General features: G+C 36.7%; 1 protein-coding gene across 18 annotated transcripts in view; it reads left to right on the top strand.

Annotated features, from left to right (window-relative positions):
- The window catches only part of ZEB1 (zinc finger E-box binding homeobox 1), a 216,698-nt gene that overhangs the window by 184,109 nt on the left and 18,065 nt on the right, over positions 1-14,524 (top strand). For 17 of the 18 annotated variants that reach the window (XM_030798917.1, XM_030798931.1, XM_030798926.1 and 14 more), the window contains 3 exons: positions 4,551-6,361; positions 8,372-8,552; positions 11,152-14,273. In XM_030798917.1, coding sequence (XP_030654777.1) covers positions 4,551-6,361; positions 8,372-8,552; positions 11,152-11,735 — 2,576 coding nt within the window. In that variant the 3' untranslated portion in view covers positions 11,736-14,273. Of the gene's footprint in view, positions 1-4,550; positions 6,362-8,371; positions 8,553-11,151; positions 14,274-14,524 lie in introns of those variants that run through there. The other variant, XM_030798920.1, reaches the window with a different exon arrangement.

Genomic DNA, 14,524 nt, shown 5'->3' with positions numbered 1-14,524 from the left:
TCCTACAAAAAAAGTATAGTTGGATAGCTTTGTAAAGCGTAGTTGGTGATATTTATGTTTTATTTTGGAACTGCGTTTCTAGAAGTTTTACTGTATTGCTCATTAAAGCTAACCCTCAGTGTTAAATGTACTGAAGTTACCACTTGAAAATGCTCAAACCAAGATCCTTACCAAAACATTTATTTTCACACATTGATTATTGTTTCTAAAAAGTAGAGGTTGTCTTTTGCAGCCTGCCACAATATCCTATTTCTTAGCTCCTATGCTATTGAACAATTTTTATCAATAATAATATATTTTAACAGCCTACCTTCTTACCAGAGATGATTTAAAGTTGTTAATAGAGATATAGCTAATTCAAGAGGGATTTTTAAATGTTGAAATCAGGGCAGAGGAAGGAAAATAAAGCTAACAGGAAGATTCATGTATATAATGAGTCATATTCATTTTGTCATATTACAGTCATAGAGGAAGATTTATCAGATCTATAAATAATACAAAGTTGGAAAGTATAAATCAGAACAAGGATTGAAATACTGGTCTAGAAATAAGTTGAAAGTTAAGCATTGGTATTTAAAAATCAGTCTCAGTCAAGTGGTAAATTTCAATGGCCCAGAGCTTAATAGGAGCTGACTGTATGCTGCTACTGCTCAAAAGCAAATGCAAATTTAGGCCAGATCATGGAACATAAAGCTCCCACTGTACTCTGCACTGTCCACTCATTATGTACTTATTTCTGTCTTGTTTTTAAAACATCTAATGTGATGCTTGTATACCTTTAACATAGCAAGTAATTTTAATTTAAAAATATGTAAGAAAAATTAAGAAAGACTAACATGAAGTAAATTGTGGGGGGGACAAAATGAATGCTGTGAAATGCCATACATTTGCTGGAAGTGGACCACAAATTAAGCTCTAAGGTTTAGGAAGTAAGAAAATGACAGTCAGTAACCAAGACCCAGGGTGTCTGTAAGTAAAAAAAAAAAAAAAAAAAATAGTTGCTAGAGAAAGGACTATTCTTCCTTCCTGATACCAAGTCCACAGAAAACGTTATTCCTTGGAACAACATAAAGAGAAAAGAGTAAAACAGAGGTTATATAATCCTCAGAAATATCCTTAAAATAACACAGCAGAGAATTTGATAGGGTTTCTTTTTTAAATCAGATTATTCAATAGAAGCCAGTCATAGTTCACCAAAGTGCGATTTAGGAAAAGCATTGCTCCAGGGTGGCCACGTAGATGCAGTTTAAGTACACAGCTCTCTGATGGTCTGGTTGATAACAAGAGAATATTTTCGAGCAAAGCCTACCCAAAGTGTCATCTCAGGACTGGTACCAGTCTGCAAACCATGTGTTACTCATTCCTGAGATAAGTACAGAAATTGAGAGTAAGCATTTAGCATTTATTATACCAAGACTTTGTGACATTTTACTGTATTTTATAAAATACTGGTCCACAGTAGATTGGAAATTTAAAAAAGAACCAAACAAAGCCAAATGATCGTTCATCACAAGTAGTTTGAAAAGCTCTGCTTAGAGTATCTAATAACGGAAGAGCTGAATATACTTTAGGAAACCTCCATAACTTTATTTTTACCTGACTTTTTAAAAGATGTTGAGAATCAGGATCCAAAATTATACCCTTTAAAATTACCTATATTGTTACTAAATACTGGTACCCAAAAAATTTTGATCATGACCCTATGTAGAACCATGTGTGTTAATAATTAGTTGATTCTACATGTAGGAATTGAGCTATCATGAGGAAAAGGCCACCAGACCTCCACTCAGATTAGAGACAGAAGAACACCTGCACATGGCTGTGGTCCACCCCCAAAAATAATTTTCCATGGTCTTAGTAATTTTTGCCTGGAAAATTTTTACATCAGATGCAGCCAAACACCCACCTCGGCCATTAAAAAAAAAAAAAAAAAAAGTCAGTATACATAGTATACCAAACTTTGAGTAGTGAAACTTCCTGATGTAACCTTCAGGCTAAACTACTTGTAAACCCTAACCTCGATAGATAAATTAATGATATGCCTAAGCTATAAACTATAAAGCTGTGAAGCTAGAAACAAGGAGTTTTAAATTAACAAATATAGTGACTTTGACTTTAGAATAATTGTTGTGTAAACTTTCTTTCTGGCAATGATAAAATATCAAGATAATTTTTAACAATAATAATGATAACTAGCACTTATTGGATCCTTAGCTATGTACAGCCACATGTTAGTTATTTGTATGCATTAATTCATATAGTCCTCAGGATAACCCTATGGAGTAGGTTTTATTATTTTCTTCTTTTTACTGATGAGAAAATTGAGGCTCAGAGGGCTTGATTAACTTGTCCAGGGTCACTCAGGTAGTACATGGCAAAGCTAGGGCTATGATGTAGTCATCCTGACCCAAAGTCATTCCCTTTCCTACCGTTTCTGTCCCCCGTTTTAAAAAATGAAATAGTCCGTATTACAGATGTTTATCTTTCTAGCGTCTCTAGAAGGAAAATAAGCATGTAATTCATGTAAAAATGTTATCAAGTAATTAAAAGTGTTAAAATAGAGATATACTAGAGTATATTCCTTGTTTTACCCCCACTGGAAACTTTTGTCTGATGTATTTTGAGAATTGAATCCTATTCCAGGCATCGCATTGGAAAAATATTGATAAATTGGAGAATCTCCAGAGGTGGGTTAACAAGCAGGTAAGGGTTCTAAAAACCACATCCTGTGCAGAATGTTTGAAGGACCTAGGTATATGTAACCTACATAAGAGAAGTTTAAGAATACATATAGCAGCTCTTGATCCATTTGAAGGTTTGACTTGAGAAGAAAAGTTACACTTGTTCTGTGTGGCATCAGGACAAACTAGAATAGGGAAATAGGCATCATAGCAAGCCGACTTTGGCTCAAACTCAGCCTGTCTCTTAGTAGAATTCCCTTTTTAAAAAGTGACTAGCATTCGTTGAGAGCATACTAAGAGTTTTGCTATATAATCTCATATGACCCCTATAACAGTCCAATGAGAATGTATCTGCATTTGCACATTGAAAAACTAAGGCTTGGACAGGTTAAGAAAATACTATGTGATAGAGCCAGGATTTGAACCCAAATCCATGGACCTCAGCAGAACCAGACAGGACCCTCTTGTGCAGGGCTGTCCAGCAGGTCCTAACTCCCCTTTTATTAAAGAAGCTCAAGCAGAGATTAGCTGGTGTCAAGAATGATATGAAATGAACTCTTCATTGAAAAGGTGGCTGCACTACAGGGCTTCTTAAATCTCTTCCAATTCTTACATATGATTCTTCAAATAATCATATTTATTAGAAAATATAACTCACATTTTTAAACTATAGCATTGAAATTACTATTGAAGCAATTTTTAATAGGGCTTAAATTGACTTCCTAACTGCTTTCATTTTAATTCTTAAAAAGAGCAGCAGATGGAGAGTTTTATTTTGATACTAAGTAGACAAATCAGTGTCATCACATCTCATCATTCAACAATTAGCCATTCATTCATCCAAAAAAGGTTTAATGAGCATCCTTGCAACCTGTGCTTTGATAGGTGCAAGGGATAAATGGCAAAGAAGCCTCAGAGGCTCCTGCCTTACTGAAGCTTATAGTCTGTAACCTTTAAATTATAAATTAGTGAACTATAACTTAAAACTCAAAGGAAACATTAGGTTTGTAGGAAAATACTCCATTTAGCTCGGTGCTTTCAAAATTTTCTACTGAAGTATCCCCAACAGCCAAGGAGAATAAATGCCTTGTACCCCACAGAGTCTAGGGAAGCAGCTTGAGGGAAGCCTCTGGAAGCTAAAGGCTACTTTAACAGTGCGTGGCTTTTCCTAGCAAGTCACACAAATGTGTTTTTCTCTGTTTTAATATAAAAATAATGTTTTGTCATATCCACTGTCACTAAAATTGAAACTCCAAGCTGCTTTGATACCCACTACAGTGTTTATCCTGGGGGTATATACATTCCAGTTAAATAAGCCAATGCTTATATAATATCTTATATTTAAAGTTTTCCTCCCATTAGGGAAAAACTATTTTCAAGAAAGCCCTATGGGTACAGGAATTTTTATTAATCAAAGATAGATATTCATACTTGTTAAGTCATATGAGACATTTTACTTACTTTTCTTTAATATTTCTCCTACAGATGGTTGAGTAGAGTAAAATATAGAAAATTATATAGGTCGGTGAAACGGGATAAGAAAAAACATACTTGAAAGAGTAGAATGTAATTACTTTTGGTACTTGAGAATTATTTGAAGTTATAAAGATTGGCAGAAATATTATACACATATGCTGAGAAGATTCCGTGATTGGTTAGCAGAACATGTACTTCAGACTTAGTTACTAGCATTCATCACATCTATATAGGTTTTGAAGCTAAAAAGATTATTCTAAATACAATTCTGTCACAAGCACGCATGGCAGTCTTCTTTTTAAAATTGATACCGCTTGTTTTAGGGAAATGAGGATACATAAAAATTTATATGTAATAATTCAGTGAATATAATTTGTTTGTTTGTTTGTTTAGGAGAGAAGCCATATGAATGCCCAAACTGCAAGAAACGCTTTTCCCATTCTGGCTCCTATAGCTCACACATAAGCAGTAAGAAATGTATCAGCTTGATACCTGTGAATGGGCGACCAAGAACAGGACTCAAGACATCTCAGTGTTCTTCACCGTCTCTTTCAGCATCACCAGGCAGTCCCACACGACCACAGATACGGCAAAAGATAGAGAATAAACCCCTTCAAGAACAACTTTCTGTTAACCAAATTAAAACTGAACCTGTGGATTATGAATTCAAACCCATAGTGGTTGCTTCAGGAATCAACTGTTCAACCCCTTTACAAAATGGGGTTTTCACTGGTGGTGGCCCATTACAGGCAACCAGTTCTCCTCAGGGCGTGGTGCAAGCTGTTGTTCTGCCAACAGTTGGTTTGGTGTCTCCCATAAGTATCAATTTAAGTGATATTCAGAATGTACTTAAAGTGGCAGTAGATGGTAATGTAATAAGGCAAGTGTTGGAGAATAATCAAGCAAATCTTGCATCCAAAGAACAAGAAACAATCAATGCTTCACCCATACAACAAGGTGGCCATTCTGTTATTTCAGCCATCAGTCTTCCTTTGGTTGATCAAGATGGAACAACCAAAATTATCATCAACTACAGTCTTGAGCAGCCTAGCCAACTTCAAGTTGTTCCTCAAAATTTAAAAAAAGAAAATCCAGTCGCAACAAGCAGTTGTAAAAGTGAAAAGTTACCAGAAGATCTTACTGTTAAGTCTGAGAAGGACAAAAGCTTTGAAGGGGGGGTGAATGATAGCACTTGTCTTCTGTGTGATGATTGTCCAGGAGATATTAATGCACTTCCAGAATTAAAGCACTATGACCTAAAGCAGCCTACTCAGCCTCCTCCACTCCCTGCAGCAGAAGCTGAGAAGCCTGAGTCCTCTGTTTCATCAGCTACTGGAGATGGCAATTTGTCTCCCAGTCAGCCACCTTTAAAGAACCTCTTGTCTCTCCTAAAAGCATATTATGCTTTGAATGCACAACCAAGTGCAGAAGAGCTCTCAAAAATTGCCGATTCAGTAAACCTACCACTGGATGTAGTAAAAAAGTGGTTTGAAAAGATGCAAGCTGGACAGATTTCAGTGCAATCTTCTGAACCATCTTCTCCTGAACCAGGCAAAGTAAATATCCCTGCCAAGAACAATGATCATCCTCAATCTGCAAATGCAAATGAACCCCAGGACAGCACAGTAAATCTACAAAGTCCTTTGAAGATGACTAACTCCCCAGTTTTACCACTGGGATCAACCACCAATGGTTCCAGAAGTAGTACACCATCCCCATCACCTCTAAACCTTTCCTCATCCAGAAATACACAGGGTTACTTGTACACAGCTGAGGGTGCACAAGAAGAGCCACAAGTAGAACCTCTTGATCTTTCACTACCAAAGCAACAGGGAGAATTATTAGAAAGGTCAACTATCACTAGTGTTTACCAGAACAGTGTTTATTCTGTCCAGGAAGAACCCTTGAACTTGTCTTGCGCAAAAAAGGAGCCACAAAAGGACAGTTGTGTTACAGACTCAGAACCAGTTGTAAATGTAATCCCACCAAGTGCCAACCCCATAAATATCGCTATACCTACCGTCACTGCCCAGTTACCCACAATCGTGGCCATTGCTGACCAGAACAGTGTTCCATGCTTACGAGCACTAGCTGCCAATAAGCAAACGATTCTGATTCCCCAGGTGGCATACACATACTCAACTACGGTCAGCCCTGCAGTCCAAGAACCACCCTTGAAAGTGATCCAGCCAAATGGAAATCAGGTAAAAAATAACCCCCATCCTGAACCTGGCTATTAATATGCTATTTGACTAATTTCAATTAACTTTGTCTAATAAATATCAGTCCTGTAGAGCCAACTAGATTATTACAAACTGTCATTTTTAAAAGGATCAATGTTTGCTTTAACTTTTCTGGCATGATGTCTTCAGTTGGTTGTTTGCTAATCCAGGGTATTGTTACCAACTTAAAGTTTGAAATGCTATTCTACTGTGAAAGATGATTTATAAGTCTCAGCTAAAAACCTGTTTGAAGTTAGAAATCAAAAAACAAAATTGAAATACTTGCTAATTGGGTTTCTGTTTTTATAGCTAAATTCCTAAAATAGTAATAGTTTCTGCCTTGATTATGGTCATTAATAAATGGAAATATGTTCCCATTCACAGGTTCATACCAGGCAAACTTATCTATCACTTTTATATACTAATACATCTGTTTATAAAAGGTTTTAATTAAATAAACAGGAATGAAGTATACAAAGAATGCATCTTGTGAATTTACTGATCATTTTATGAACTGTGCATAAACAGTGTTCAGTCGTAATGTATATGAGGAAGTGTGGCTGTGAACCTAAAAATACATATGCATTTTCCTCCTTAACTATCATTAGTGTTTACCAGAACAGTGTTTATTCTAAGTCCAGGAAGAACCCTTGAACTGGTCTTACCCCCAAAATCCACAAGTTTTGGATAGAGCTATTGTATGCCTCATTGTCCAGACTTTTTCCATGTCACTGATGTTGATGTTTTCCCATTTTTTCCATCAATTTCTGATGGAATCAAATGAATGCTAGAAACAAATTTGATATTTTATGCAAATATTTTCTATAAGTATAATAATTTCAATATCCTGCTCAAACTTGTATTTGCTGTTTTTGTTTTCCCTTAAATATTGCTACTGATTGGGTTTCCTGTAATTGTGATAACTCTTGAAAAAAATTTCTGACATGATCATTGAATTCCTCCAAATTTTTAGTGTACAGAACACTTTGCATGCCTTTGAGTAGAAAGAGAGCCATCCTTAGCATTTCATAGACTCATGTGTCATGTGACTAGATCAAGTAGCAGTGAAAGTAGAATCAAGTTACTTCAGCACCAAGGCCACTCACAAATGACAGGGACAAATGGCTGCACCTCTCTTGCCTCATAAAGCCATAAGAAATGTTGTGAAAAACCTTCAACTTTTAGAAAATCTGTGGGTTTGAGGCAATGGCATGGAACACTCTAGATAAGGTAGAAAGATCTTAGGGGACCCAGTTCCACAACAGGCTCCCTGCAGGGTTATTTGGCTTACGTAAGAGTGTGCTGCCCAAAATTATCTCCGTGAGACTGCCTGGAGTTTCTTTTTATCACCCTGGAATTCTAAAGGTTCATTTTGACTAGCAATTATTTCTGTTAAAAAGATAGACCCTCCTGCATTGTTTTTCCATCTTGCTCCTTAGACAAGTGGTAGAGCACACCTCTCTCTTTTCAAGGAGACCGTGGAGGTTAAAGAACCCTGAAGTTCTGGAGGATACAATTGAAAGACCAGGTTTTAAAAACAGAATGTTAGCTTTTGCTTAGTGAAACCCAGAATGAAAAAAATGAAGGCAAACGATGCAGTTAGTAATGAGTGACTAATTAGCAAACTAAAAGTTAAAACCTTCTGCAAATTTCTCATAATGATTCACATGAAACTAGGTAAACTCTGTTACTATATATTTTACATGCTTTCTTTTGGGTGTCCTTGCTTTCTTTCCAGTACCAGTTGAGTATATGTCTTTGCTATAGTTTTGACTGTTATCCCCAACCTCACTCTTGTCTTTGTCACCTCCACCTGTGATCTGGCCCCACCCTTGGGGCGCATGTGCAGTGAAGATCAGTGTGCTTGCTTTGGTCAAGTCCTTGAAAGTATAAAAATATAAGTTAAAGTAGTTCTTTATCTCATGCTTTTATGTATATCTCTTATTTATCTTTTAATGTTAAATTAGTTTTCTCACACCTTTCTCCCTCTAGGATGAAAGACAAGATACTAGCTCAGAAGGAGTATCAAATGTAGAGGATCAGAATGACTCTGATTCTACACCGCCCAAAAAGAAAATGCGGAAGACAGAAAATGGAATGTATGCTTGTGATTTGTGTGATAAGATATTCCAAAAGAGTAGTTCATTATTGAGACATAAATATGAACACACAGGTATGTCAGTGAACACAAACATAAAGTGTCCATGATATGATATACTGGAAGATGCAAAATTAAAAACTAAAGTTTTAGAATTTTCTTTCTTCTTCTTCTTTTTTTTTTTTTTTTTTTATTTTGTTTTGAGATGAGGTCTGACTCTAGTCACCCAGGCTGGAGTGCAGTGGCACACAATCTCGATCTCGGCTCACTGCAACCTCTGCCTCCCGGGCTCAAGCCATCCTTTCGTCTCAGCCTCCTGAGTAGCTGGGACTATAGGCACATACCACCACACTCGGCCAATTTTGATATAGACAGGTTTTGCCATGTTGCCCAGGCTGGTCTTGAACTAATGAGCTCGAGCCATCTACCCACCTCGGCCTCAGAAACTAATGGGATTACAGGCATGAGCCACCACGCTCGACCCAGAATTAATTTTCTTATTTTTTACTTCTCTGATCTGGCCATTTTCACCTGTTTGCCCACTTCTACCTTGTACTTAAGGTCTGTGCCTTTCTTTTGGTTTTTTGCTTCATCTGTTTTTTTGGGGTTTTTTTTGTTTTTTTCATGACTTGTTTCCTTTAAGCTGACACAGCATTTATTCTGTCCACGTTCATTTAATGCAAGTTTATGCTATATTAATAAAAACATAGTACATAGTACCCATTAATAAAAAATATGAGACCAGTAGGCTAAAGTCATAGGGAGACAAGATCTGGCTTCATAAAAGAAAAAGCTGCTTCATAAAAGAAAAAGCTGCTTCATAAGCATGCAGCAAGCTGTCCTGGCAAATCAAGATCTTTTAAGTAAGAAGTTCTGCCTAAGAGGTTGGACTAGAAGATTCTAAGATCCTGTAATTCTGCCACAAAATATGCCTCCTTAGGTTGACTCAGGGATGGCAAACTATAGCTCACAGGCCAAATGTGAGCATACCCATGTTTTTCTAAGGCCTATGAGGTAAGAATGGTAGTTTTTGATTTTGTTTTTACATTTTTAAATGATTGAAAAAGATGAAAAGAATATTTGTGACTGATGAAAATTATGTGAAAGTCAAATATCAGCATCCCTAAATAAAATTAGTTGGAAGACAGTATCGCCCATTCATTTACATTTTGTCTATGTCAGCTTTCATGCTGTTCTACAATGACAGGATTGAGAAGCTGCTACAGAGACCATTTGGCCTGCAAAGCCTTTAATACTCACTACCCTTTACAGAAAATAGTTGCCAACTCCTGGCCTATTTCATTCCTTCCATCAGTGAAGTACTGATAAATTTTAACACCTGGTTCTCTGAAGGGTGGGGAAGCCCTGATTTGTAGTGTTTGCAGCTTTTTGTGGCATAAATACTCCCATCATGGTGGATTTCGAGCTTGAGTGTGATGTCAGTCAGCTTGCAGAATTCCTGAAAATTTAGCAGTAGACTCTCTCTAGCCAGTACAAACTGGCTCCGGCACACTCCTGTGTCTCTCTCTAACATGGGTTGCTGTAGAAGGGGCTGGATTCATCCTGAGCTCTTTAATCCCCTACCTGCTCTTCCCTGCCCCCACTACCAGCCATTATGACTACAGTATCCGTATTTATCTTTCATATTCTTAACTGTTTCAGTGTATTTTTTACTCTTGTGAGAAAAGATAGAATTGTTTTTCTTTCTTCAATCTGTGGATTCATACAGTGACACTTGGAAGGTTCTTGGAGCTAAAAACTAGTATTACATAAGAGAAAGTCACACCTCTCAAAATCAGCCCCTTGTAACTCAGTCCTCTGGTTTTCAGAGATCTAAGAAAAGTTATAAAATCCCCTTCCTCTTCAGGCAAAGTTAAATATTAGCAAATATCAAAGTGAAAAATATATATGAAAAACTACACTATTTCTGAAATTAAAAATCATTTCTGCATTTGTTAGTGTTAACTGCTTCATAGCTCTGAAATTGGACATTATCAGTCCTAACTATGATCAGTTGTTGCCAGTCCTTTTCATGTCTGGGCAGCAGCACTCCTCTAGCCTGTGCGTTCTCAGGAGGGGCAATATTGCCCTCATGGGCCAAAACTTGTTTCTTAGGGGGCAAAAAAATCTGAGATACTACAATGGCTGTGGTTTTCTAAAGAAGCTCCGTATATACACTGTATATTTATGAGTTTTATCGTGTATAAAAGTATATAGTAAACATTAAAATTTCACTGGGGGGCAGAGCTGTGACTAGGAAAACAAAATGACTAAAAAGAGACCTTGTAGTGATAATGAAGAACACAAGGTGAGCAGCACGTCTGTCTCTGCCTGCCCTCACTGTGCTCGCTCACTACCAGACATCTCCTCCCAGCTGCACTTGGCCCATTTTCCACCTCGCTGTCATGATGCTTGTATTTTTGGCATTTCAATCTCATGTAGCTCCCATTGACCTAATCATCTGCACAGCAAGAGTGTAGAGCACTACGTTTTTTAATGTAAAGAACAAACGAAATTGCAGTGTTATATTACAAAGAGTTTGGGGACCTGGAAATGTTTTAAAAATGAAACTAATAACCCTCCCCTTTCTACAACATGAAGTACCCCAAAAACCGTATAAGGATTTTATTTGCTGAATACCACCATTTTATTTAACAGAATTCTTATTTTGCAGGTAAAAGACCTCATGAGTGTGGAATCTGTAAAAAGGCATTTAAACACAAACATCATTTGATTGAACACATGCGATTACATTCTGGAGAAAAGCCCTATCAATGTGACAAATGTGGAAAGCGCTTCTCACACTCTGGGTCTTACTCTCAACACATGAATCATCGCTACTCCTACTGTAAGAGAGAAGCGGAAGAACGTGACAGCACAGAGCAGGAAGAGGCAGGGCCTGAAATCCTCTCGAATGAGCACGTGGGTGCCAGGGCGTCTCCCTCACAGGGTGACTCGGACGAGAGAGAGAGTTTGACAAGGGAAGAGGATGAAGACAGTGAAAAAGAGGAAGAGGAGGAGGATAAAGAGGTAGAAGAATTGCAGGAAGAAAAAGAATGTGAAAAACCACAAGGGGATGAGGAGGAGGAGGAAGAAGAAGTGGAAGAAGAGGCAGAAGAGGCAGAGAATGAGGGAGAAGAAGCAAAAACTGAAGGTCTGATGAAGGATGACAGGGCTGAAAGTCAAGCAAGCAGCTTAGGACAAAAAGTAAGTGAGAGTAGTGAGCAAGTGTCTGAAGAAAAGACAAATGAAGCCTAATCGTTTTTCTAGAAGGAAAATAAATTCTAATTGATAATGAATTTTGTTCAATATTATCCTTGCTTTTCATGGAAACACAGTAACCTGTATGCTGTGATTCCTGTTCACTACTGTGTAAAGTAAAAACTAAAAAATACAAAATACAAACACACACACACACACACAAACACACACACACACACAATAAATCCGGGTGTGCCTGAACCTCAGACCTAGTAATTTTTCATGCAGTTTTCAAAGTTAGGGACAAGTTTGTAACATGCAGCAGATTAGAAAACCTAATGACTCAGAGAGCAATGATACAAGAGGTTAAAGGAAGCTGATTAATTATATATGCATCTGGCATTGTTTTATCTTATCAGTATTAATTATCACTCTTATGTTGGTTTATTCTTAAGCTGTACAATTGGGAGAAATTTTATAATTTTTTATTGGTAAACATATGCTAAATCCGCTTCAGTATTTTATTATGTTTTTTAAAATGTGAGAACTTCTGCACTACAAAATTCCCTTCACAGAGAAGTATAATGTAGTTCCAACCCGTGCTAACTACCTTTTATAAATTCAATCTAGAAGGTAGTAATTTCTAATATTTAGATGTCTTAGTAGAGCGTATTATCATTTAAAGTGTATCGTTAGCCTTAAGAAAGCAGCTGATAGAAGAACTGAAGTTTCTTACTCATGTGGTTTAAAATGGAGTTCAAAAGATTGCCATTGAGTTCTGATTGCAGGGACTAACAATGTTAATCTAATAAGGACAGCAAAATCATCAGAATCAGTGTTTGTGATTGTGTTTGAATATGTGGTAACATATGAAGGATATGACATGAAGCTTTGTATCTCCTTTGGCCTTAAGCAAGACCTGTGTGCTGTAAGTGCCATTTCTCAGTATTTTCAAGGCTCTAACCCGCCTTCATCCAATGTGTGGCCTACAATAACTAGCATTTGTTGATTTGTTTGTTGTGTCAAAATTCCCAAATAAAACTTAAAACCACTGACTCTGTCAGAGAAACTGAAACACTGGGACATTTCATCCTTCAATTCCTCGGTATTGATTTTATGTTAATTGATTTTCAGAATTTCTCTACAGAAATGAAAGGGAAATTTTCTAATCTGCTTTATCCATGTACTTGCATTTCAGACATGGACATGCCATTGTTATTTGGCTCATAACTGTTTCCAAATGTTAGTTATTATGGACCCAATTTATTAACAACATTAGCTGATTTTTACCTATCAGTATTATTTTATTTCTTTTAGTTTATAGATCTGTGCAACATTTTTGTACTGTATGTCTTCAAACCTGGCAGTATTAATACCCTTCTTACTGACATATGTACTTTTAGTTTTAGAAAACTTTTATATTTATGTGTCTTATTTTTATATTTCTTTATTTATTACACAGTGTAGTGTATAATACTGTAGTTTGTATTAATACAATAATATATTTTAGTATGAAAATTTGGAAAGTTGATAAGATTTAAAGTAGAGATGCAATTGGTTCTCCTGCATTGAGATTTGATTTAACAGTGTTATGTTAACATTTATACTTGCCTTGGACTGTAGAACAGAACTTAAATGGGAATGTACTAGTTTTACAACTACAATCAAGTCATTTTACCTTTACCCAGTTTTTAATATAAAACTTAAATTTTGAAATTCACTGTGTGACTAATAGCATGATGCTCTGCAGTTTTATTAAGAAATTAGCCTAACCATAAAACTCTCATTTCCTTAGTAAGCCAAATTAGGATTACCTTCTATAAACAGTGTTGGGAACAATGTTTAACATTTTGTGCCAATTTGTTCCTGTATTCATGTATGTAAGTTACAGATGACTCTTCATTTTTAAGTTCCTTGTTACATCATGGTCATTTTCTAGTTTTTTACCAGACTCCCCCCATCTCACAATAAAATGCATCAACAAGCCTGAACTGCTGTCATTCTTTTCATCATTATCAGTATTTTCTTCGGAAAACTGTGAAATGGGGTACATTGTCATCCTGCATTTGATTCATCTTGAGCTGAATTTGGGTAACACTAAATGTTTTAGACATTCTCCACTAAATTATGGATTTTCTTGTGGCTAAATGTTTCTGGAGAGGTCAGAGTTGACAAAACCTCTTCATAGGTTGCTCTTTCTTTCCTGAAATCCTTAATCCTCCACATCTCATGCTTCAGGTCATTTCAGGGAAGCCTGGGTTTAGATGCCTTTCTGACTCTCAGCTCCTGCACTTCTGTCATCCTACCTCTGATACTATTATTTATATTCCTTCCCCACTAGGACAGGAACCACGTTTGTCATAGTCACTCTCACATTCCTCACTGCCTAACAGGGTGCCTGGCATAAGTTGGGACAACAGATATTTGTTGAATAAAAATATAATTTGCATGTTTATGGGGCTCAGCTATGTTCTCACTTTTTTTGCTTCTAATTCCAGAATATATATGTTAAATGATCTAATAATTTGATTATTTTCTTATAAGTCTTATTAAACACTAGTCATAATAGACACAATAAATTATGCCTTCTTTTTCTATTGCCTTACTATTTTGATTTTTTGAAAGTGTATTTCTAGGTGTCTTCCTGGTGCTTAACCTCATGGTATATGGCACAGGTATTGCTGGCTTGTGGAAATGACTACCTCCAATAGGAGTGATAGGACCAATCCTAGTCGGCTCTCCTTTTGTAGAATTCACTTCCCTTTCTAGGACCCCACATTCCTAGGTGCTCGTTACCATGTTGCCTGATTTCCCCTGTCACTGAGAGCAGCTACCAATAAACAGAT

Source organism: Nomascus leucogenys, chromosome 18, assembly GCF_006542625.1.
Source record: "Nomascus leucogenys isolate Asia chromosome 18, Asia_NLE_v1, whole genome shotgun sequence".
Classification (NCBI taxonomy): domain Eukaryota; kingdom Metazoa; phylum Chordata; class Mammalia; order Primates; family Hylobatidae; genus Nomascus; species Nomascus leucogenys.
The sequence above is the reverse complement of the archived record's forward strand: the minus strand, read 5'-3'. Positions and strand labels throughout refer to the sequence as shown.